Source organism: Rhinoraja longicauda, chromosome 33 (assembly GCF_053455715.1).
Source record: "Rhinoraja longicauda isolate Sanriku21f chromosome 33, sRhiLon1.1, whole genome shotgun sequence".
NCBI lineage: Eukaryota > Metazoa > Chordata > Chondrichthyes > Rajiformes > Arhynchobatidae > Rhinoraja > Rhinoraja longicauda.
In genome coordinates, this window is record NC_135985.1 from 23,311,004 (window position 1) to 23,334,802 (window position 23,799).

General features: G+C 48.1%; 1 protein-coding gene across 4 annotated transcripts in view; it reads right to left on the reverse strand.

Annotated features, from left to right (window-relative positions):
* The window catches only part of LOC144609115 (lactadherin-like), a 124,196-nt gene that overhangs the window by 22,695 nt on the left and 77,702 nt on the right, over nt 1–23,799 (reverse strand). For all 4 annotated transcript variants that reach the window (XM_078427495.1, XM_078427494.1, XM_078427497.1 and 1 more), the window contains 2 exons: nt 13,030–13,143; nt 4,483–4,664 (listed from right to left, as the gene is read on the reverse strand). In XM_078427495.1, coding sequence (XP_078283621.1) covers nt 4,483–4,664; nt 13,030–13,143 — 296 coding nt within the window. The remainder of the gene's footprint in view (nt 1–4,482; nt 4,665–13,029; nt 13,144–23,799) is intronic.

Here is a 23,799-nt window from a genome sequence, read left to right on the forward strand (position 1 = left end):
TGAACCTACGCTGCACGCCCTCCATAGCAAGAATATCCTTCCTCAAATTTGGAGACCAAAACTGCACACAGTACTCCAGGTGCGGTCTCACCAGGGCCCGGTACAACTGTAGAAGGACCTCTTTGCTCCTATACTCAACTCCTCTTGTTACGAAGGCCAACATTCCATTGGCTTTCTTCACTGCCTGCTGAACCTGCATGCTTCCTTTCATCGACTGATGCACTAGGACACCCAGGTCGAGACCCTTCTTCAGATATGTCATTGACCACACTGCATTTGGTCTTTAGAGCAGGTTACACCCTGTGTGGTTTCACTTCAATGGGCCAGGTTAAAGTTTGACAGTTTAATAACTACAGTGCATAACCTGCCCACAAGGAATTTCTTGATTTATAAATGAGACTTGGCAGACTGAATGGTAAAGGCAGGAACGGGGTACTGATTGTGGATGATCAGCCACGATCACAGTGAATGGCGGTGCTGGCTCAAAGGGCTGAATGGCCTCCTCCTGCACCTTTTGTTTATTGTCTATTGTAAACCTGTCCACCACTGCCCACACCAGCGGGTGGGATTCGAGGACACACAGGTTTCATACACATTCAATTCTTTGAAAAATACTGTGTGTAGGAAAATGGGAAAATGCCTAATCTTAACAGGCTGAAGAACAGCAAAGTCAGACTTTAGTTAATGCTCAAGATAAGAAGATAGACACAAAATGATGGAGTAACTCTGCGGGACAGGCAGGATCTCTGGAGAGAAGGAATGGGTGACGTTTCTGATCGAGACCCTTCTTCATTCTGCAGCTTGAACTGATCGGCTTCAAGTGGATTGAATATCACACAGGGTTTTAAATCGGTGTGAAATTCATTCCATTCGAACAATGAGCAGCCTGGAGCCCTTTGGTGAAACATTCCACGGCAGTTTACAAGCAGGGACCAACTCCGACCAGGTATTTGCATGGGGCAGTGACTGTGATAAAGGGCCAGGTACCATTAATGTAGAACATCAAAGGGATCACATAATGCTGGAGTATCTCAGCAGGTCAGGCAGCATCTTTTGGAGAGACGGAATGGGTGACGTTTCGGGTCGAGACCCTTCTTCAGATGTAGAGCAGGTGAGCACTGCGTCAGATAAAATCTCACACGCAGAGAACTCTCCAAAAGAAGTTTTAGTGAACATTGACAACAACTAATACGTGCTAAAAGGGCACAAAGTGCTGGAGTAACACAGCAGGTCAGACACCATCTCCAGAGAACATGGATAGGTGACGTTTCATGTTGCAACCCTTCTGCAGACCGATTGTTCAATTCAGTTTGGTTTAGTTCAGTTTAGTTTAAAGATATCAACAAGAGATCAATGATCAATGATAATTTGTTGTTATGTGTACCTCGGTACAGTGACTTTCTTTGTTTTTGCGTACTACTCTCTGGTAGAATCATACAGCAGACCTCACCTCGGCAGTACAAAAAGAGTCACCATGTTTCTGGCGGCAACAAAGTTTCGCAAGTTCTTTGTACACGTGGCAATAAACTAAACCAAACACTTAGTGTAGGAAAAAAACTGCAGATGCTGGTTTAAATCGAAGGTAGACACAAAATGCTGGAGTAACTCAGCGGGTCAGGCAGCATCTCGGGAGAGAAGGAATGGGCGACATTTCGGGTCGAGACCCTTCTTCAGAAACTTCGGTATAAACCAAGGCAGCTCCTTTCTACGCAGTGAGATTATTTTCTAATTTCCTGCTCAGGTAGGAGTGGAGTATAAATGTGGAACGATGCTGAATGCAGAGAGGAATTGCCAACCATCACTCTCCATGTTTCCGGCTCAGACAGCCCAAGAGAACGGATTCTGGGCTCAAATTCAAGTCAATGTAATTGAATTTCAGGAGAGGATGTGAGTGGAATTGACAGGATTGCTGCTGGGAGGCTGGAGAGTCTGGAACCAGGGAAAAGCAGTGTGAAGATCTCCACCCGAAACGTCACCCATTCCTTCTCTCCACAGATGCTTCCTGCTCTCCAGAGATGCTTCCTGCTCTCCAGAGATGCTTCCTCCTCTCCACAGATGCTTCCTTCTCTCCAGAGATGCCACCTGTCCTGCTGGGTTACTCCAGCATTTTATGTCTATCTGAGGTTAAAGCGTTTGGCTATTTAGTACTGGGGTAATCTCTTCAGTCAGACACATGTGAACTTCTGGAATTTTTCACTGTAAAGGCCGTGTCACTGGGTACGGCAAACCAGAGATATTGTTCGTGTTCGTGAGTCATAGCAGCAAAATTAGGCCATTCGGCCCATCGAGTCTATTCCACCGTTTAATCGTGGCTGATCTATCTTTTCCTCTCAACCCCATTCTCCTGCCGTAGCCCCATAACCTTTGGCACTCTTACTGATCAAGAATCTTGAATACTCTAATAACGTACTTTAATACTCTACAAATAATGTTCAGAGCAAAAGAAAGAACACTTCCTGACTGTAGCCAAGGTTTGTTTTCAGTGAGGGAGAGCAGATATCCACTCTGGGGAAATTATACGTTTGAAATAAAGAGGGTAAGGACAAACGTGAAAAATAGATGTGTGACTGTTAAAGGGGTCAATTGATGGACTAGTTGCAACAATGAATTAAAAGAGTGTAGTATTATGTGTAAATTCAAGAAAATGGTCAAAAATATTATATTTGAAAGATACAAAATATGTGATCAGCACTGAGAAATGACACATGACAGAAATGATGGTTCTTGACTATATTTGTGTTTATTTATGTTTATTTATGTTTTGGTTATCTGCTTCTGACTTATGATGTTGGGTTTTTTTTAATTATATTTTGTCAAGTATTAAGGGGTGGCACGGTAGCGCAGCGGTAGAGTTGCTGCTTTACAGCGAATGCAGCGCCGGAGACTCAGGTTCGATCCTGACTACGGGTGCTGCACTGTAAGGAGTTTGTACGTTCTCCCCGTGACCTGCGTGGGTTTTCTCCGAGATCTTCGGTTTCCTCCCACACTCCAAAGGCGTACAGGTATGTTGGTTAATTGACTGGGTAAATGTAAAAAAATGTCCCTAGTGTGTGTAGGATAGTGTTAATGTGCGGGGATCGCTGGGCGGCGCGGACTTGGTGGGCCGAAAAGGCCTGTTTCCGCGCTGTATATATATGATATGATATGATATGATAGGCACAATAAGCTTTCGCTTCTGCCTACACCTTTTTTTTCAGTCAGAAAATACCATGTGTGATTACGGAAACAGGCCCTTCAGCCCACCGGGTCCGCACCGACCACTGGCTTCACAGTAATCTTTTTGAGTCTCATTGTAAAGAACTCATTTTCACTTAGGCCACAGCTAACAATGTTTATCCTAGTCATTGTTACTTTTTTGCATGTCTTTCATTCATTTGTTCTATTATCTTTCTACATCACCGTCTATATCTCTTGTTTCCCTTCCCCCTGACCAGTCAGAAGAAGGGCCTCGACCTGAAACGTCACCCATTCCTTCTCTCCAGAGATGCTGCCTGTCCCGCTGAGTTGCTCCAGCATTTTGTGTCGATCTTCGGTGAGTGCCTTATCCATTTCCATTACAACATTAGGTGTAGACTCATCCGAAGCCCAATAGCAGTGTGCACTAGTTGAGCTGGAAGGTAGTTCCAGCCTGTCATGTTATTTATTCCAATGGAATAGATCTCAACAAAAATGTGTGTAGTTTGATTATAAACTTGTATCCCATGTAGATGTAGGGAGAGGTTGAGTAGGCTGGGTCTCTATTCCATGGAACGCAGGAGGATGAGGGGAGATCTTATGGAGGTGTACAAAATCATGAGAGGAATAGATCGGGTAGATGCACAGAGTCTCTTGCCCAGAGTAGGGGAATCGAGGACCAGAGGACATAGGTTCAAGGTGAAGGGGAAAAGATTTAATAGGATTCCGAGGGGTAACTTTCTCACACAGAGGGTGGTGGGTGTATGGAACAAGCTGGCAGAAGAGGGTAGTTGAGGCTGGGACTATCCCAACGTTTAAGAACCAGTTAGACAGGTACATGGATAGGACAGGTTTGGAGGGATTATGGACCAAGTGCAGGCAGGTGGGACTAGTGTAGCTGGGACATGTTGGCAGGTGTGGGCGAGTTGGGCCAATGGGCCTGTTTCCACACTGTATCAGAGTCACAGACTCTGTGACTCTATGTATGATGAATGTTTTATTGGCTTTGGCAATTGTCCTGTTGTGCTGCTGCAAGTAAGAATTTCACTGTTCTATCTGGGACATATGGCAACATAACACTCCTGACTCTGCAGTAGTGTGTATTATACGGTTTTGCAATAAAAAAATATTCTCAGCGACACAAGAAACTGCAGATGCTGGAACTGTGATCAAAGGAAAGTGCAGACGGAGCCACAAGGAACTGCAGATGCTGAATCGTGTGTGGGACACAAAGTGCTGGAGGAACTCAGCGGGCCAGGGAGCATCTGTGGAGGGAATGGACAGGGTCTTCAGACGGGCTCTCAGTACCTGAAACCAGGGGTTGAGGTCAAAGGTGGCCATGCTCCAAGCGTTGACGATCCCCTTGTTGTTGAGTCGTGCCAGCTCTGCGCGCCACCGCTTTAGGCCCAGGAACCCCAGGTGCACGGAGGACGCCGAGATCTGGTGGTCTTCAATCGCTCCTCCCTCCATCCCCAGAGCAGATCCACACTCTGCAACGAGAAAGGTACAGGTTAACAATCTCGACCTAGAGCCTGAGGCACGGTGGCACAGCGGTAGAGTCGCTGCCTTACAGCGCTTGCAGCACCGGAGACCCGGGTTCAATCCCGACTACGGGTGCTGTCTGTACGGAGTTTGTACGTTCTCCCCGTGACCCGCGTGGGTTTTCTCCGAGATCTTTGGTTTCCTCCTTTCAGTTTGCCAAATCCCATTAAATGTCAGCCAGTTTTCAGATTAAAGGCGACAGTTCTTTTAGAGATTAGCCTTGGAAACAGGCTCCAAAGATGTACAGGTATGAAGGTAAATTGGCTTGGTGCATGTGTGAATTGTCCCTAGTGTGGTGTAGGATTGTGTTAGTGCGCGGGGATCGCTGGTCGGTGCGGACTCGGTGGGCTGAAGGGCCTGTTTCCGCGCTGTATCTCTAAACTAAACCACTGACAAACACTGGAGAAGGTTCATAAGTTCATAAGTCACCGGAGCAGAATTAGGCCATTCGGCCCATCGATTCTACTCCGCCATTCAACCATAGCTGATGTATCTTTTCTTCTCGACCCCGTTCTCCTGCTTTCTCCCCATAACCCTCTCCTCCAAGGTTCTACAGAAGGAGGTGAATTGGGAGGCAGCGCGATGAGTTTCGTTTGGAGTTCAGAGTTTAGAGATACAGCACGGAGACAGGCCTTTCGGCCCATCGGGTCTGCGCTGCCCAGCGATTCCCACACACTTACACTATCCTACACACACTAGGGACAAGTTACAATTATACCAAGCCAACTTTACCTGCAAACCTGTACTTCTTTGGAGTATGGAAGGAAACCGGAGATCACGGAGAAAACGCACGCAGGTCACGGGGAGAACGTACAAACTCCATACAGACAGCACCCGTAATCGGGATCGAACCCGGGTCTCTGGCGCTGTAAGGCAGCAACTCTACCGCTGCGCCACCGTGCCGCCCTAAACCTTTGTCTGCATTCTAACTTTCAAGTGCAATATTCATGGGTTCTTTGCCTCTAGATCTCGGTGGGCTCGAGAGGCACCTCGTTGTCAATGAGCGGCCCAGTGGCTCAGCGGGTGGAGCTGCTGCCTCACAGCACCAGAGACCCTGGCTCAATTCCAACCCCGGGTGCTGTCTGTGTGGAGTTTGCAGGGTTCTCCCTGCGACCGCGAGGGTTTCCTCCAGGTGCTCCATACCATTTCTTACCATCTCCCAAAGACGTGCGAATTTGTGGGTTAATTGACGTCTGTACATTGTGGTGGGATTGGTTGAGAAAATGGGATAACATAGAACTAATGTTAACCGGTGATCGATGGTCAGTTTAGTTTCTTGTCACATGTACATTGTCACATTGTCACGTGCATGTCACGTGTACATTGTCACGTGTACGTCACGTGTACATCACGTGTACGTGTCACATTGGTACAATAAAAAGCTTTTGTTAAGACGTGCTAAGCAGTCAGCAGAAAGACAATACATGATTACAAACGAGCCATTCACAGTGTACGTGATACGTGATAAGGGAATAACGTTCATTGCAAGGTAAAGCCAGTAAAGTCCGATCAAAAATAGTCTGAGTCGAAGGTTTTTATTCACAAAATGCTGGAGTAACTCAGCAGGTCAGGCAGCATCTCAGGAGGGAAGGAATGGGTGACGTTTCGGGTCGAGACCCTTCTTCAGTCCGAAGAAGGGTCTCGACCCGAAACGTCACCCATTCCTTCTCACCTGAGACGCTGCCTGACCTGCTGAGTTACTCCAGCATTTTGTGAATAAATACCTTCGATTTGTACCAGCATCTGCAGTTATTGTCTTACAAAAATAGTCTGAGGGTCACCAATGAGCTAGATAGTCATTCAGGACTGCTTCCTGGTTGAAGTAGAATGATTCAGTTGCCTGATTGGAATTGAATTGAATTGGATAGTTTATCATCATGTGTGCCAAGGTATGCAAATAGTCGCCCATGAAGGGCACTTACAAAGTTACAAATCCACCCCCCCCCCCCCCCCCCCAATCAGCTGGGAAGAAACTGTCCCTGAATCTGGAGGTGTGTGTTTTCACATTTTAATACCTTTTGGCCCGATGGGAGAGGGGAGGAGACCAGCATGTACTCGATGGGCCGAAGGGCCTGTTTCCGAGGCCAATCTCTAAAAGAACTGTCGTCTTTAATCTGAAAACTGGCTGACTTTTAATGGGATTTGGCAAACTGAAAGGAAACACAAACCCACGGCTGCCTGCCACTGAGTTTGTTGCACGAGGCAAGCACAATGATTGTGAGCTCCGAGCTCCGGTTCTGCCACATTCCAATCACTTGCAAAGTCAACAACTCATTGTCTCTGTAAACCCACACCTCAATAGCAGGGTAGATTCCTCGAATCAAACTCCTCAGCCATTCAGTTCCAGGGGGTAAGGTGCAAGAAGAACTCCAGCCACTTCTGCTTAAATCCCACTTACGTTTACGATGCTCCACAAACCTTTGTCCTTTTCGTCACTCTTTGTCAACAGCCCCAGTGACACCAGATGACCTGAAATGCCGACTGCACCATTTCCCTCCACTGATACCGTCTGTACGGAGTTTGTACCTTCTCCCCGTGACCTGCGTGGGTTTTCTCTCGGATCTCCGGTTTCCTCCCACACTCCAGAGACGTACAGATTTGTAGGGTAATCGGCTTGGTTTAATTGTAAATTGTCCCTAATGTGTGTAGGATAGTGTTAATGTGTGGGGATCGCTGGTCAGCACAGACTCGGTGGGCTGAAGGGCCCGTTTCCGCGCTGTATCTCTAAGCTAAACTAAACTGAACTAGTTTCAAACTGCCGGCGTGACATCAGCCGCCTCAAATTCTCCACTCCCCTGACTAACCAACCTCTCCCCTCCTGAACGTGCAGCCCTCCACTCACTCCGCAACAACCCGGACTTAATAATTAAACCCGCTGACAAGGGAGGGGCTGTGGTAGTCTGGCGTGCTGACCTCTACCGCACCGAGGCCAGACGACAACTATCAGACACCTCTTCCTACCTATCCCTGGACCATGACCCCACCGATAAACACCAGACCTTCATCAGCAGCACCATCACCGACCTCACCAACTCCGGCGATCTACCCCTCAGTGCCTCCAATCTCATAGTTCCCCAGCCCCGCACGGCCCGATTCTACCTCCTACCCAAAATCCACAAACACAACTGTCCCGGCAGACCCATTGTCTCTGCCTGCTCATGCCCCACCGAACTTATCTCTACCTACCTCGACTCCATCCTATACCCCCTGGTTAAATCCCTCCCCACCTACGTCCAAGACACCTCACACGCTCTCCATCTCCTGGATAACTTCCGGTTCCCAGGCCCCCACTCCCTCATTTTCACCATGGATGTCCAGTCACTCTACACCTCCATCCCCCACAAGGATGGTCTCGAAGCCCTCCGTTTCTTCCTCGACCGTAGAACCAGCCAATCCCCATCGACCAACACTCTCCTCCGCCTAGCAGAGCTGGTTCTTACCCTCAACAACTTCTCCTTTGACTCCTCCCACTTCCTCCAAACCAGAGGCGTAGCTATGGGCACTCGCATGGGCCCTAGCTACGCCTGCCTCTTTGTCGGGTACGTCGAACAATCCCTGTTCCAGACGTACACTGGCCCCATCCCCGAACTCTACCTCCGCTACATCGACGACTGCATTGGTGCTACCTCTTGCACCCATGCAGAACTCACTGACTTCATACACTTCACCTCCAATTTCCATCCTGCCCTTAAATATACCTGGACTATCTCCGACATCTCCCTCCCGTTTCTGGACCTCACCATCTCCATCACAGGAGACAGACTAGTGACGGACATTTACTACAAGCCCACCGACTCGCACAGCTATCTGGACTACACTTCTTCCCACCCGGTCCCCTGCAAAAAGTCTATCCCCTACACCCAATTCCTCCGTCTACGCCGCATCTGCGCCCGGGATGAGGTGTTTCAGACTAGGGCTTCCGAGATGTCCTCGTTCTTCAGAAAACGGGGCTTCCCCTCCTCCTTTATAGATGAGGCTCTCACTAGGGTCTCTTCTACATCCCGCAGCTCCGCTCTTGCTCCCCCTCCCCCCACTCTCAACAAGGACAGGATCCCCCTCATTCTCACCTTCCACCCCACCAGCCAGCGGATCCAACATATCATCCACCAACATTTCCGTCACCTACAACGGGACCTCACCACTGGCCATATCTTCCCATCCCCTCCCCTCTCTGCGTTCCGCAGAGACCGTTCCCTCCGTAACTCCCTGGTCCACTCGACCCTTCCTACCCAAACCACCCCAAACCCGGGCACTTTCCCCTGCAACCGCACGAGATGCAACACCTGTCCCTTTACCTCCCCCCTCAACTCCATCAAAGGACCCAAACAGTCTTTCCAGGTGAGACAGAGGTTCACCTGCACCTCCTCCAACCTCATCTATTGCATCCGCTGCTCTAGATGTCAACTTATTTATATCGGCGAAACCAAGCGCAGGCTCGGCGATCGCTTCGCTGAACACCTGCGCTCGGTCCGCATTAACGCAACTGATCTCCCGGTGGCCCAGCACTTTAACTCCCCCTCCCATTCCCAGTCTGACCTTTCTGTCATGGGCCTCCTCCAGTGCCATAGTGAGGCCCGCCGGAAATTGGAGGAGCAGCACCTCATATTTCGCCTGGGCAGTTTGCAGCCCGGTGGTATGAACGTCGACTTCTCCAACTTCAGATAGCTCCTCTGTCCCTCTCTTCCCCTCCTCCTTCCCAGATCTCCCTCTATCTTCCTGTCTCCACCTATATCCTTCCTTTGTCCCACCCCCGACATCAGTCTGAAGAAGGGTCTCGACCCGAAACGTCACCCATTCCTTCTCTCCCGAGATGCTGCCTGACCTGCTGAGTTACTCCAGCTTTTTGTGAATAAATAGTTTCAAACTAAGTCTGAAGAAGGGTCTCGAACTGAAACGTCACCCATTCCTTCTCTCCAGAGATGCTGTCAGACCTGCTGAGTTATTCCAGCTTTTTGTGTCCATCTAAACTAAACTAAACTACTGCCCGACCTGATTCTCCAGCAGTTTCTTATTGACGCCTCACTGTTTGTTGGTGATTATGTGGAGGGATGTTTTGTTAAGTCTCAGCACCCCGTGACCTGGGTTCAATTCTGACCTCAGGAGCTGTCCGTGCGGAGTTTGCACGTTGTTGCTGTGGGGTTTCATCCTGATGCTCTGCGCGGGTTTCCTCCCACACTCCAAAGACGTACAGGTTTGTAGGTTAATTGGCTTGGTATCATTGTAAATTGTCCCTTGTGTGTGAAGGATAGTGTTAATCTGCGGGGATTGCTGGTCGGCCTGGACTCGACGTGCCGAAGGGCCTTGCTTCCTTGCTGTATCTCCAAACTAAACTAAACTAAATTACATCTCAAAGACATGTGGATTTGTGGGTTAATTGGCCAATGTGTGGGCATGCGAAATAATATAAAAATGAGCTTTTAATGCTTTGTTTCATTTAGTTCAGTTTAGTTTATTGTCACGTGTACCGAGGTACAGCGAAAAGCTTTTGTTGCGTGCTAACCAGTCAGTGGAAAGACATTACATGATTACCATCGAGCCGTCCACAGTGTATAGATACATGATAAAGGGAATAATGTTGATAGCATTTAGTGCAAGATGAAGTCCAGTAAAGTCCAGTTGAAGATATGAAAAAAAAACTGCAGATGCTGGTTTAAATCGAAGGTAGACACAAAATGCTGGAGTAACTCAGCGTGTCAGGCAGCATCTCGGGAGAGAAGGAATGGGTGACGTTTCGGGTTGAAGGTCTCTGAGTGTGAGAGTGTGTGTGTGAGTGTGTGTGAGTGTGTGCGTGAGTGAGTGTGATTGTGAGTGAGTGTGTGTGAGAGTGGATGTGAGTGTGTGTGTATGTCGTGTGAGTGTATGCTATGCGCGTGTGCGTGTGAGTGTATGTTAAGTGAGTATATGTGAGTAAGTGAGTTTGTGTGTGTGCGTCTGTGTGTGTGTGTGCGTCTGTGTGTGTGTGCGTCTGTGTGTGTGTGCGTCTGTGTGTGTGTGTGTGTGAAGCAGGCTCTCAACCTGAAAAGGTCACCCATTCCTTCCCTCCCGAGATGCTGCCTGACCCGCTGAGTTACTCCAGCATTTTGTGTCTACCTTCCAGATAAAGATAGTCTGAGAGTCTCCAATGAGGTAGATAGTAGCTCAGGACTGCTCTCTAGCTGTTGGTAGGATGGTTCAGTTGCCTGTTAACCCCGGTGAAGACACTGTGCCTGAATCTGGAGATGTGCGTTTTCACACTTCAGTACCACTTGTAAGATTGGGGTAAGTAAGTGGTTGGTGATCGGCACAGACTCTGTCGAGCCAAGGGCCCATATCCTTGCTGTGCCTCTGTAACTCCTTGCAGCTTGGCCTGTAATGCCATCAGATCGCCATGGTGAGGTGGGGTGAGGGCTTAGACATACATTTTACCAATTGGTAAGGAGTCTATCTTTGTGTCTACCTTTGGATGGCTGAACAGTTCTGGGTGACTTCAATAAAACCATGGACGGCACCCACTGGAATATTCAAGTGAGTGGGGTGATGAAGGCATGGAGCCCAGTCCCAAGTAATAGCTAGCAGGTGGACAACTGGTCTTTTCCACCGGGCTGTATGGGTTTGAAGAAATATGGGTCCAGAAATCTTCCAGATTTGGAAGAGGGAATTAGAAGCAACACTAGAAAGTTTGCGGATGACACAAAGCTGGGTGGCAGTGTAAACTGTGAAGTTGATGTTAGGAGGTTGCAGGGTGACCTGGACAGGTTGAGTGAGTGGGCAGATGAGTGGCAGATGCAATATAATATAGATAAGTGTGAGGTTATCGACTATTGACTATTGATTTGGTGGCAGAAACAAGGAGGCAGATTATTGTCTCAATGGAGTTAGGTTAGGTAAGGGGGAGGTTCAGCGAGATCTGGGTGTCCTTGTACACCAGTCACTGAAAGTTGGCGTGCAGGTACAGCAGGCAATGAAGAAAGCTACTGGAATGTTGGCCTTCATAACGAGAGGATTTCAGTATAGGAGTAAAGAGGTTCTTCCGCAGTTGTATAGGGCCCTGGTAAGACCACATCTGGAGTATTGTGTACAGTTTTGGTCTCCTAATTTGAGGAAGGACATCCTTGTAATTGAGGCAGTGCAGCATAGGTTCACGAGATTGATCCCTGGGATGTCGGGACTGACATATGAGGAAAGATTGAAAAGACTAGGCTTGTATTCACTGGAGTTTAGAAGGATGAGAGGGGATCTTATAGAAACATATAAAATTATAAAAGGACTGGACAAGCTTGATGTAGGAAAAATGTTCCCAATGTTGGGGGAGTCCAGATCCAGGGGCCACAGTCTTAGAATATAGGAGAGAAGGCAGGCACTTCTCATTTAAAACTGGGGTGAGAAAAAACTTTTTCACCCAGAGAGTTGTGAATTTGTGGAATTCTCTGCCACAGAGGGCAGTGGAAGCCAAATCACTGGATGGATTTAAGAGAGAGTTAGATAGAGCTCTCGGGGCTAGTGGAATCAAGAGATATAGGGAGAAGGCAGGCACGGGTTATTGATTGGGGACGATCAGCCATGATCACAATGAATGGCGGTGCTGGCTCGAAGGGCCGAATGGCCTCCTCCTGCACCTATTTTCTATTCTATTCTAGTCTAGAAGGCTCAAATTCTGGGAAGAGAGACTAGAGAAATCTCCGGAAGACACTCACATGGCAATCGATCCCTCTGAGAAACTCCCACCAGGTTCCGCCCAACCGTGGGTAACCTGGTGCAGTCTCAACAGACTGCGGGCAGGCGTGGGGAGGAGCAAACCGAACGTGCTGAAGTGGGGATACACTGAAGATGCGGCAGACTGCGAGTGGGGACGGGGCCTCCAGACTATGGAACATCTCCTGAGCTGTGACGTGCTGCACGACACACGCACTGTGAAGGATCTTGCAGAGGCCAACGACACGGCACTGAAGTTTGCTCGCTGTTGGCAAACAGCTGTGTGATGACACGAATGAATAAATAAATAGGTTTGAATGAAAATCACTGGGATCTAGAGGAAAGTTTCCAATCTACAGTTTAGTTTAGTTTAGAGGTACTGTGTGGAAACAGGCCCTCTGGCCCATGTCGACCATCAATCACCCACACACTAACGACATCCGACACAACAGAGACAATTTACAGAAACCAATTAAACCTGCAAACCTGCACGTCTTTGAAATGTGGGAGGAAAGCGGAGGAAACGGGGAGACGTACGAACTCCGTATATACACCACCAGTAGTCAGGATCGAACCCGGGCCTCTGGCGCAGTATGCAGCAAATCCACTGTGCAGCCCTCCCCTAGTGTAAAGATCACTCACGGTGTTGGCAGGTTCTTCCAATGTATGGAGATGGGCAAGTGCAGGAGTAATCCGAGTCCAGGTCAGTGCATTTCCCTCTGTGTTTGCAAGGCTGAGAGGCACAGTCATTGATATCTAAAAGAAAGCAAGCATACATTGCACGGTTAGAGCATTTACCACAAACGGTGAGCATGCAGCCAGCATCCCTGCCCCATGGCAACACCTGTAACCAAGCCTTTACACACTCAGATCAGATGAAATTACTTCATTGTCACATCCACCAGCCAGGACACAATTAGATTCCTTGTTCACATTTTTTTTAGATTTAGAGATACAGCGCAGAAACAGGCCCTTCGGCCCACCGGGTCCGTGCCGCCCCAGCGACCCCCGCACATTAACACTATCCTACACCCACCAGGGACATTTTTATTTATTTTTTAACATTTGCCCAGCCAATCAACCTACAAACCTGTACGTCTTTGGAGTGTGGGAGGAAACCGAAGATCTCGGAGAAAACCCACGCAGGTCACGGGGGAGAACGTACAAACTCCGTACAGTACAGCAACCGTAGTCAGGATCGAACCTGTGTCTCTGGCGCTGCATTCGCTGTAAGGCAGCAACTCTACCGCTGCACCACTGGTAGCGTAGACGTGATAGTCTACGTGAAGCATACAGTCGACAAAGTGTGATGTAGTGTGTGGGAAGGAACTGCAGATGCCGGTCCAAACAGAAGATCGACACAAAATGGCAGAGTAACTCAGCGGGGTCAGGCAGCATCTCTGGAGGAAAGGAATGGGTGACATTTTGGTTCGAGACCCTTCCTCAGACTGAGAGTCAGGGGAGAGGGAAACGAGAGATATAGAAGGTACATAGATCAATATGACTGTAAGACATGCAAGAAGTAACAATGATCAAGGAAAGGTGGAGCCCACAATGGTCCATTTTTGGCTGTGGGGGTGATAACGAGTTGTACCACGAGTGGTATCTCAGCTGCATGGAGGTAGAGAGGAAAGCTCTTCAGCAGGTAGTCCATAGAGCTCAGAAGACTATCGGAGCACAGCTACCAGCCTTGGAGGGCATCTACAACACACGATGCCTCAGGAAAGCCACAGGCATCCACAAAGACTCCTCACACCCCTGCAACAGTCTGTTCGAACTTCTACCATCCGGCAGACGATACAAGGCCTTCTACGCCCGCACCTCCAGACTCAGGAACAGCTTCATCCCCAGGGCCATAGCTGCTATGAACCGGTCCTGCTGTGCCGGATGGTCACATCGCACAGTGAACCGGCACAGATCTACTTGCACTTTATTCTGTTTTAAAGCTGTTTCTAATTTTGTTTCATTGGGTTGTATAAATTTATTCTGATTAGCTAATTAATTTATTGCATCGTATGGGAGGCGCATTCCCAATCTCGTTGTACCCCTGTGCAATGACAATAAAGATATAAGAAAATAACTGCAGATACTGGTACAAATCGAAGGTATTTATTCACAAAATGCTGGAGTAACTCAGCAGGTCAGGCAGCACCTCAGGAGAGAAGGAAAGGGTGACGTTTCGGGTCGAAGAAGGGTCTCGACCCGAAACGTCACCCATTCCTTCTCTCCCGAGGTGCTGCCTGACCTGCTGAGTTACTCCAGCGTTTTGACAACAAAGATATATTGTATTGTATTGTACAAACAGTGAAACTCAGCAACAAGACAGTGAAACCAGCACGACCACTAGGGTAGCGGAGAGACGGTGAGAGAGGGGATGCAAAGGTTACTTGAAGTTGGGGAAATCAATATTTATGTTCACGATAAATACAACAAAAAATACAACGATGAGTGTAGACGTGGTCAACGGCAGACTGGTGCAAGTAACAGCTGACAGTTAAGTGAGGCTTTAACCAAGAGGAAGGAGATGGCTGGTCCTAACACACATTAATGGGACTGCCATGTCACCTGATGAGACTCCAGTTGGGAACTTTAAACATAATTCCCAGGATGGGCTGCAATTAAGTAAGTAAATGTTTGTTCAATTTTCCAAAATATGTCAGCATGCTTTACAAGTGCTGAAGTATTTTATACAAGAAGCACTGGAATCTTGCAGAAACATGTCCTTTCCTGACATTCACTTAGATTCCATCTTTCTCAGATCATTATCTGCCAATCTCTTGGTCAATGGCTCAGTGTTCAAATATCCCGCAGACAAAGCACAGTGGGTGGATGTTCATTCATCAGTATCAAGGCTCCCTTTGTGGCATGGGCCTGTCTACGTTTGATTACATTGGAGCAGTGTTTTTGTTAGAGAAACAACACGGAAACAGGCCCTTCAAATATGGTCTGACAAAGGGTCTTGACCCTGCTGCAGTCCGAAGAAGGGTCTCGACCCGAAACATCACCCATTCCTTTTCTCCACAGAATGCTGACTGCCCGCTGAGTTACTCCGGCTCTTTTTGTCTATCTTCGGTTTAAACTGGCATCTGCAGTTCCTTCCTACAGGTTTGTAGGTTAATTGGCTTGGTATAAAATGTAAATTGTCCTCGAGTGTGCAAGATAGTGTTAATGTGCGACGATCACTGGTCGGTGCGGACTTGGTGGGCGAAGGGCTTGTCTTCGCGCAGTATCTCTAAATTAAACCCTAACCCCAACCCCACCTCAGCAACAATCTACAATGGACTTTGTTTAACCTGCACTGCATACTATGGCTTGCATTATGATAGTCTGGTTACATGGTATGACTGATAATTTATTGCGTTATTGAAGATTGGATATTTATTTGTTGTGCTTTTGCGTTACTGTGCCAGTAAAGCTGCAGCAAGTAAACAAAGCAGTCACACATCCCCCGGTACCACAAAATGCTGGAGTAACTCAGCGGGTCAGGCAGCATCTCTGGAGAGAAGGAATGGGTGACGTTTCGGGTCGAGAACCCATTCCTTCTCTCCAGAGATGCTGCCTGACCCGCTGAGTTACTCCAGCATTTTGTGATACTTTCACTGTACCCTCGGTACAGGTGACAATAAACCAAAACAAAACCGAATATTGTTCCATTCCCCATGTATATGACAATTAAACACTCTTTGCTCTTGATTTTCGAGCAGCTACCCAGTTTCCAACTAAACTCGACACTTTCCAAATCTCGTAGAATTTGTCAAGAATTTCCAGTGATTGATGGAAATCTCAAGTGCTGGGGGGATATGAGGGCGAACTCCAGGTGTAAAAGTCTGGTGACCTCATTTCGTCGTTGATCAGTGATTCTTCCGCCGGCTTCCTGAGGCACTTGGGTCCATAAAGATAGACTCATAAAGAGGAAAGTCAACAGAATAAATAACCACCAGAAGCCTGAAGGGAACTTGCCTGTGACTGACAAGTGGCTGTGGAATGTGCCCAGTAGTTCACAAGCGTCGTTAAGGGCCAGAGGTGGGCTCACATGTGTGGTCAGTGTGAGCTCAAAGTGGCCACCGTGGACACAGTAAGGTCTCTGCTGAGATACAACAAAGGGCTGCACGGTGGCGCAGCGGTAGAGTTGCTACCTTGCAGCGAATGCAGCGCCGGAGACTCAGGTTCGATCCTGACTACGGGCGCCGCTGTCTGTACGGAGTTTGTACGTTCTCCCCGTGACCTGCGTGGGTTTTCTCCGAGATCTTCGGTTTCCTCCCACACTCCAAAGACGTACAGGTTTGTAGGTTAATTCACTGGGTAAATGTAAAAATTGTCCCTAGTGTTTGTAGGATAGTGTTAATGTGTGGGGATCGCTGGACGACGCGGACTCGGTGGGCCGAAGGGCCTGTTTCCGCGCTGTATCTCTAAATCTAAAACAAACCACAGCAAGTACTGATTTGCCTTCCAAAGACACAAGGTGTTGGGGGGAGGGTTCCAATGTTGTTCTTAAGCAATTTTAAGTTGCAATCGTTGTGCATATCACCAGATTTTTAATTCAGTGAAACTGAAACTGAATCCATCCTCTTTAGACCTCTTCATTTCTAACTGCCCCCTTCTCCCATCTCCACCAGTCCCCCTCCTCTTGGGCCTTGGACTCTTCAGGATGGGCTTCTACCCTCTTCAGATCTCTTCATTTCTAACGGACCTGTTCCCTTTATCATCGTTACTTTTTGCATGTCTTTCATTCATTTGTTCTATATCTCTCTATATCACCGTCTATACCTCTTGTTTCCCGTTCACATAACTCTCAGTCTGAAGAAGGCTCTCAACCCGAAACGTCACCTAGCCCTCACCTTCTCCATCATGGTCTGGTTTGGCTCAGCCACCAAGCACGACATCCGGAGGCTGCAACGGATCGTTCGCACAGCTGAGAAGGTTGTTGGCTGCAACCTTCCCCGCATTGACGAACTGTACACTGCAAGCGCCAGGAAGCGAGCGGGCAAGATCATCTCTGACCCCTCTCACCCTGGCCACAAACTCTTCGAAGCACTTCCCTCTGGAAGGCGACTCCGGACTGTCAAAGCAGCCACAGCCGGACATAAAAACAGCTTTTTTTCCACGAGTGGTAGTTCTACTCAATAACCAAAGTCTGTAGTCTCTTTTTTGCTCTGGTTTATTTTCACCCACATGTTTAGACCGTAATGTTGTATCCTTATTGTTTTGATGTGGTTATGCTTTATTCATAATTGTTAACTGCATGTTTGTGTTGTCATTTGTGAGCGGAGCACTAAGGCACATTCCTTGTATCTGCACATACTTGGCCAACAAACTTATTCATTCATTCATTCATTCATTCATTCATTCATTCATTCATTCAATCATTCATTCCTTTTCTCCAGAGATGCTGGCTGACCCGCTGAGTTACTCCAGCTTTTTGTGTCTCCCAACTATGGCTGATTGAGATGAGGTGTCAGGGATTAGTTTGGTTTACTGTCACGTGTACCGAGGTACAGTGAAAAGCTTTTGTTGCGTGTTTTATCCAGTCAGCAGAAAGACAATGCATGATTACAATCGAGTCGGTGTACAGATACATGACAAAGGGAATAATACTAGGTGCAAGAAAAAGCCCAGTAAAAAGTCTGATTATAGATAGTCCGTGGGTGTCCAATGAGGAAGATGGTAACTTAGGACCGTTCTTCAGTTGATAGGATGGTTCAGTTGCCTGACTAGGCAAATGGGATGGTGGTGCATCCCTTTTATTCTCTTTCTGTTAGATTAACTCTAGGTGGTGGTTTAATTGAACTTACCCAAGAGACAGTGTATGAGACACTTTTAGTTTAGTTCAGAGATACAGCGCGGAAACAGGCCCTTCGGCCCATCGGGTACGCGCCGACCAGCGATCCCCGCGCACTAACACTACCCTACATACACTGGGGACAATTTTTACATTTACCCAACCAATTAACCTACCATCCTGTACGTCTTTGGAGTGTGGGAGGAAACCGAAGATCGAAACATATAAGATTATTAAGGGGTTGGACACGTTAGAGGCAGGAAACATGTTCCCAACGTTGGGGGAGTCCAGAATCAAGGGCTACAGTTTAAGAATAAAGGGTAGGCCATTTAGAACGGAGATGAGGAAAAACTTTTTCAGTCAGAGAGTTATAAATCTGTGGAATTCTCTGCCTCAGAAGGCAGTGGGGGCCAATTCTCTGAATGCATTCAAGAGAGAGCTAGATAGAGCTCTTAAGGATAGCGGAGTCAGGGGGTATGGGGAGAAGGCAGGAACGGGGTACTGATTGAGAATGATCAGCCATGATCACATTGAATGGCGTTGCTGGCTCGAAGGGCCGAATGGCCTCCTCCTGCACCTATTGTCTATTGTCTATTGTCTATCTCGGAGAAAACCCACGCAGGTCACGGGGAGAATGTACAAACTCCGTACAGACAGCAGCCGTAGTCGAGGATCGAACCCGGGTCTCGGGCGCTGCATTCGCTGTAAGGCAGCAACTCTACCGCTGCACCACCGTGATGCAGAAGAGAAATCCAATTTTATAAAACACTAGTTCGGCCTCAGTTGGAATGTTGAGTGCAGTTGTGGTCACCGCACTTTTACAAAGGATGGGATTGCACTGGAGAAGATGGAGAAGACATTTATCGGGATGTTGCCTGGGATGGTGTATGTATCTGATGGGGAGAGAGTCATTGGAGTGGGGAAGACTGAGGGAGGGTGGGAGGAGGAGGGGTGGTGCGGGGAGAGGGTCATTGGAGTGGAGAAGACTGAGGGAGGGTGGGAGGAGGAGGGGTGGTGCGGGGAGAGGGTGCCGGTGTGACCAGGGCTGCTGCAGGCCCCCACGTCCCTCTCCTCTGCCCACCGCCTCATATGCAGGGGCCACCTCCTGCAGCCGACCTGCGCGGGGTTTCTCCGAGATCTTCGGATTCCACCCACACTCCAAAGACGTGCAGGTGTGTAGGTTAATTAGCTTGGGTATAAATGTAAAATTGTCCCTAATGTGTGTAGGATAATGTTAGTGTGCGGGGATCGCTGGTTGGTGCGGACTCGGTGGGCCGAAGGGCCTGTTTCATAAGGTCATAAGTCATAAGTGATAGGCGCAGAATTTGGACATTCGGCCCATCAAATCAACTCCGCCATTCAATCATGGCTGATCTATCTTTCCCTCCTAACCCCAATTATTTTGTCCAGAGGCAGGTACAGAGGCAGGCTGGCCAAAGACAGGCATGTGTGGTCCTTGCAATGCCCTCTGCTCCTCCCAATTAGTTTCTGTGCTGTATCTCTAAACTATCCTAAACGAAATGAAACGAAACTAAACGAAACTAAATGAAACTAAACTAAATTAAACTTAACTAAACTAAACTAAACTTTTGGAGGTAAGCTCAAGAATTTTGATTGCTGACGGACAGAAAAAATGCCACTTATTTATTAGTGCCATCAAATGCTGAGAGGGCCAATTCTCACTTGTCTCAATTATTGCAGGTCGCCTTTGCACAGTTCATCACCACTTACAACAATAAACATCCCACAGGCACCAATTAACTCCCTGCAGATAACTCCTGATTAGCTGCAGAGATTGCAATGCCTCCTCGGGCCAGGGAGGGAGTCGCCATCGAGAGGCTGTTCCACAGAGGAAAGGAGAGCCATTGTTCCCACAACCCTTTGAAAAGAGCAAAGGGTCAACTGATGAAAGAACGTCCAGACCTGAAGGGCAATAAAGGTATTCTGCTCATGGCAGAGAGGGGAGGATTCAGTACCTTATTTTGTTTGTTTCTTTGATCTCCGGGTGATTGTCTGACAGTGGCCCATTGTTTTGTTATATTTACCGAGCTCTCTGTGCAAAGGGAGGTTCGCAGAGCACGTGGCGTCCATGGTACTGCTCCCTGCACCTCCCACTGGGGATCATTGCAATGGACCAGGTAGAGTCAAAACGCTGGAGTAACTCAGCGGGTCAGGCAACATCTCAGGTGAGAAGGAATGGGTGACGTTTCGGGTCGAGACCCTTCTTCAGACTGATGTCAGGGGAGGGGGCGGGACAAAGATAGGATGTAGACGGAGACATCCAGCTTGTCCAGTCCTTTTATGATTTTATATGCCTCTATAAGATCCCCTCTCATCCTTCTAAACTCCAGTGAATCGTTCGGACACTTCCAGAAACATGGACGTTCCACAAAGAATGGCGGCTGGATCTGACAATATTCCATAGACTTTCCCAATAAAGTCACTTTCACGGAGGAGGTGTTTTCATTCCATTGCACAACTGTAGGCTGCCCACAGTGTGGGAGCGTGGGATACCAATGCTAGACGGCACCTTGGCTACAGTTTGTCGCCATCAGACTTCCACCACATCAGGGTTTAAGCAGCAAGACTGTGCTGTCCGGTTGGAGCACTACTGGCGAGGTTCTGCATCCTTTCATTTGGTTGTGAATCTGTGGAATTCTCTGCCACAGAAGGCAGTGGAGGCTAATTCACTGGACGTTTTCAAAAGAGAGTTGGATTTAGCTCTTAGGCCTAACGGAATCAAAGGATATGGGGAGAAAGCAGGAGCGGGGTACTGATTTTGGATGATCAACCATGATCATATTGTGTAAGAAATTCAGTGTCATAGTGATGGGCCTCCTCCAGTGCCATAGTGAGTCCCACCGGAAATTGGAGGAACAGCACCTCATATTTCACCTGGGCAGTTTGCAGCCCAGTGGTATGAACCGACTTCTCCAACTTTAGATAGTTCCTCTGTCCCTCTCTTCCCCTCCTCCTTCCCAGATCTCCTACTGTCTTCCTCTCTCCACCTATATCCTTCCTTTGTCCCGCCCCCCTGACATCAGTCTGAAGAAGGGTCTCGACCCGAAACGTCGCCCATTCCTTCTCTCCTGAGATGCTGCCTGACCTGCTGAGTTACTCCAGCATTTTGTGAATAAAAGCCATGATCATATTGAATGGCGGTGCTGGCTCGAAGGGCCAAATGGCCTACTCCTGCACCTATTTTCTATGTTTCTATGTTTCTATTAACACAAGGCCCCTTCAAATTGTTCACTCAGAAAGTTTAGTTCAGCTTAGTTTAGAGATACAGTGCAGAAACAAGCTCTTCAGCCCACCGAGTCCGCGCCGACCTGTGATCCTCATACACTAGCACTACCCTACACACTAGGGACAACTTACAATTTTCTTTTACCAAAGAAATCTGTACATCTTGGGAATGTGTACATCTCTGTCTTCTGGTACATCTGGGAGATTGTTTGTGTCTTCCTTAGTGTTCAGTCCTCACCAAGGAAGACACAAACAATCTCCCAGATGTACTAGAGGACAGAGGATCAAGGGAGACAGAGGAACTGAAAGAAATTTGCATTGGGCTAGAAATAGAATTGGGTATACTGATGGGACTGAAGAATGATAAATCCCCAGGGTCTGATGGTCACCATCCCAGGGTACTCAAGGAGGTGGCTCTAGAAATCGTGGACGCATTGGTGATCATTTTCCAATGTTCAATAGATTCAGGATCAGTTCCTGTGGATTGGAGGGTAGCTAATGTTATCCCACTTTTCAAGAAAGGAGCGAGAGAGAAAAAGGGGAATTATAGACCAGTTAGCCTGACATCGGTGGTGGGAAAGATGCTGGAGTCAATTATTAAAGAGGTAATAACGGTGCATTTGGATAGCAGTAAAAAGATTGGTCCAAGTCAGCATGGATTTCTGAAGGGCAAATCCTGCTTGACTAATCCTAGAATTTTTTGAGGATGTGACAAGTAAAATGGATGAAGGGGAGCCAGTGGATGTAGTGTATCTGGACTTTCAGAAAGCCTTTGATAAGGTCCCACACAGGAGATCGGTGGGCAAAATTAGAGCACATGGTATTGAGGATAGGGTATTGACATGGATAGAGAATTGGTTGGCAGACAGGAAGCAAAGAGTGGGAATAAACGGGTCCCTGTCAGAATGGCAGGCAGTGGCGAGTGGAGTGCCGCAAGGCTCGGTGCTGGGGCCACAACTATTTACAATATATATGAATGATTTAGATGATGGAATTAAAAGTAACACTAGCAAATTTGCAGATGACACAAAGCTGGGTGGCTGTGTGAACTGCGAAGAGGATGCTAGGAGGTTGCAGGGTGACTTGGACAGGTTGAGTGAGTGGGCAGATGCATGGCAGATGCAATATAATCAGTGATGGAAATGGGGGGTACGCAGGAGGATGGCCTTCCCCTAGTTTTCAATTTCCAGCTGGGGTTTAATGAGTACTGCAGAAAGATTCGAGTCGTTCATCACTTTATTCAACTCAGACGAAAACGATTTGTTAACTGCCACTGTTAGCACAGTAGTTAACAGGCAGTAATTATACAATGTGTCATCAATACATCGATCCACATCCCTCAGTAAACGTACTTGTGTTTTGACCATGTATTAATGACACCGCGTTCCTTTGAATAAAATTCAGGGGAGAATTTCTTAAACTCACTGTCAGGGCTACCGGGCCGCGAGCACGGGCTCAGGTAAAGTCGCTGAAACTGAACAGGAGGACTCCGACTTGGGCATCGAGGGACCAGCCGACTTGGAGTTATTTATTCTTTGTAATGAAACCTTTATCTATAACTACCTTGTTGGAGTAAAACGTGACGTGAACAGGGAAACCGTTGCACGCTCCGCGCTCCGACCGTCAACAACAGCCGGCAGCGGCTGCCCGGGGCACGCACGCGTACACACATCCCGCTAGCGGCAGCTGCCCGGGGCGCGCACGCGCAAGACCCGCCTGCAATTGGCGCCAGCGTGCCCGCGCACTTCCCCGAGACGCCATCACGCAGCAGGTTCGGGCGGGCTGGGGATTGAAGAATGTCTTTGATGTTTGTTTTCGCTTCACCCAGAGTGAGCGAAGTCTCGTTGTTCACGGGGGAATAATCATCGGGAAATGCATTATATTGAATTGTGGGTGTGTGTTTTTTAAACAATACATACTGTACTTCACTAACAATCATTAACGGCTTGAATGGTCGCTGGCGGGCGGGCGGGCGGGCTGGCGGGCGGGCGGGCGGGCGGGCGGGCGGGCCTTTCACTGAAGGTGCCGGGACAGGGAGGCGCAGGTGGGTTGTGTTGTGTTGTGTTGTGTGCATCACGTCCTGCAATCAGTGGTGAACACTCGGTACATTTAGCATGTGCTGGCATCCCCTTCACTAACAGATAGCACCTGGTTAAAGAAAGCAGCGATGGGTTTGTTTTGTGGGCTGGGCGGGGAGGTGCTGCCCGGTGCTTGCCCCAGACTGAAATCACCTGTAAACCTGTGTCTACGATGGATGCCAATAACTCAACCCGTTAAATCACTGTGGAGCTGCAAGAAACAGATCATCACTTTCTCCCACTATCGCTTAAAAAGACAGTACCAAGTCACAGTGGTGTAGGAACATAACTGCAGATGCTGGTACAAAT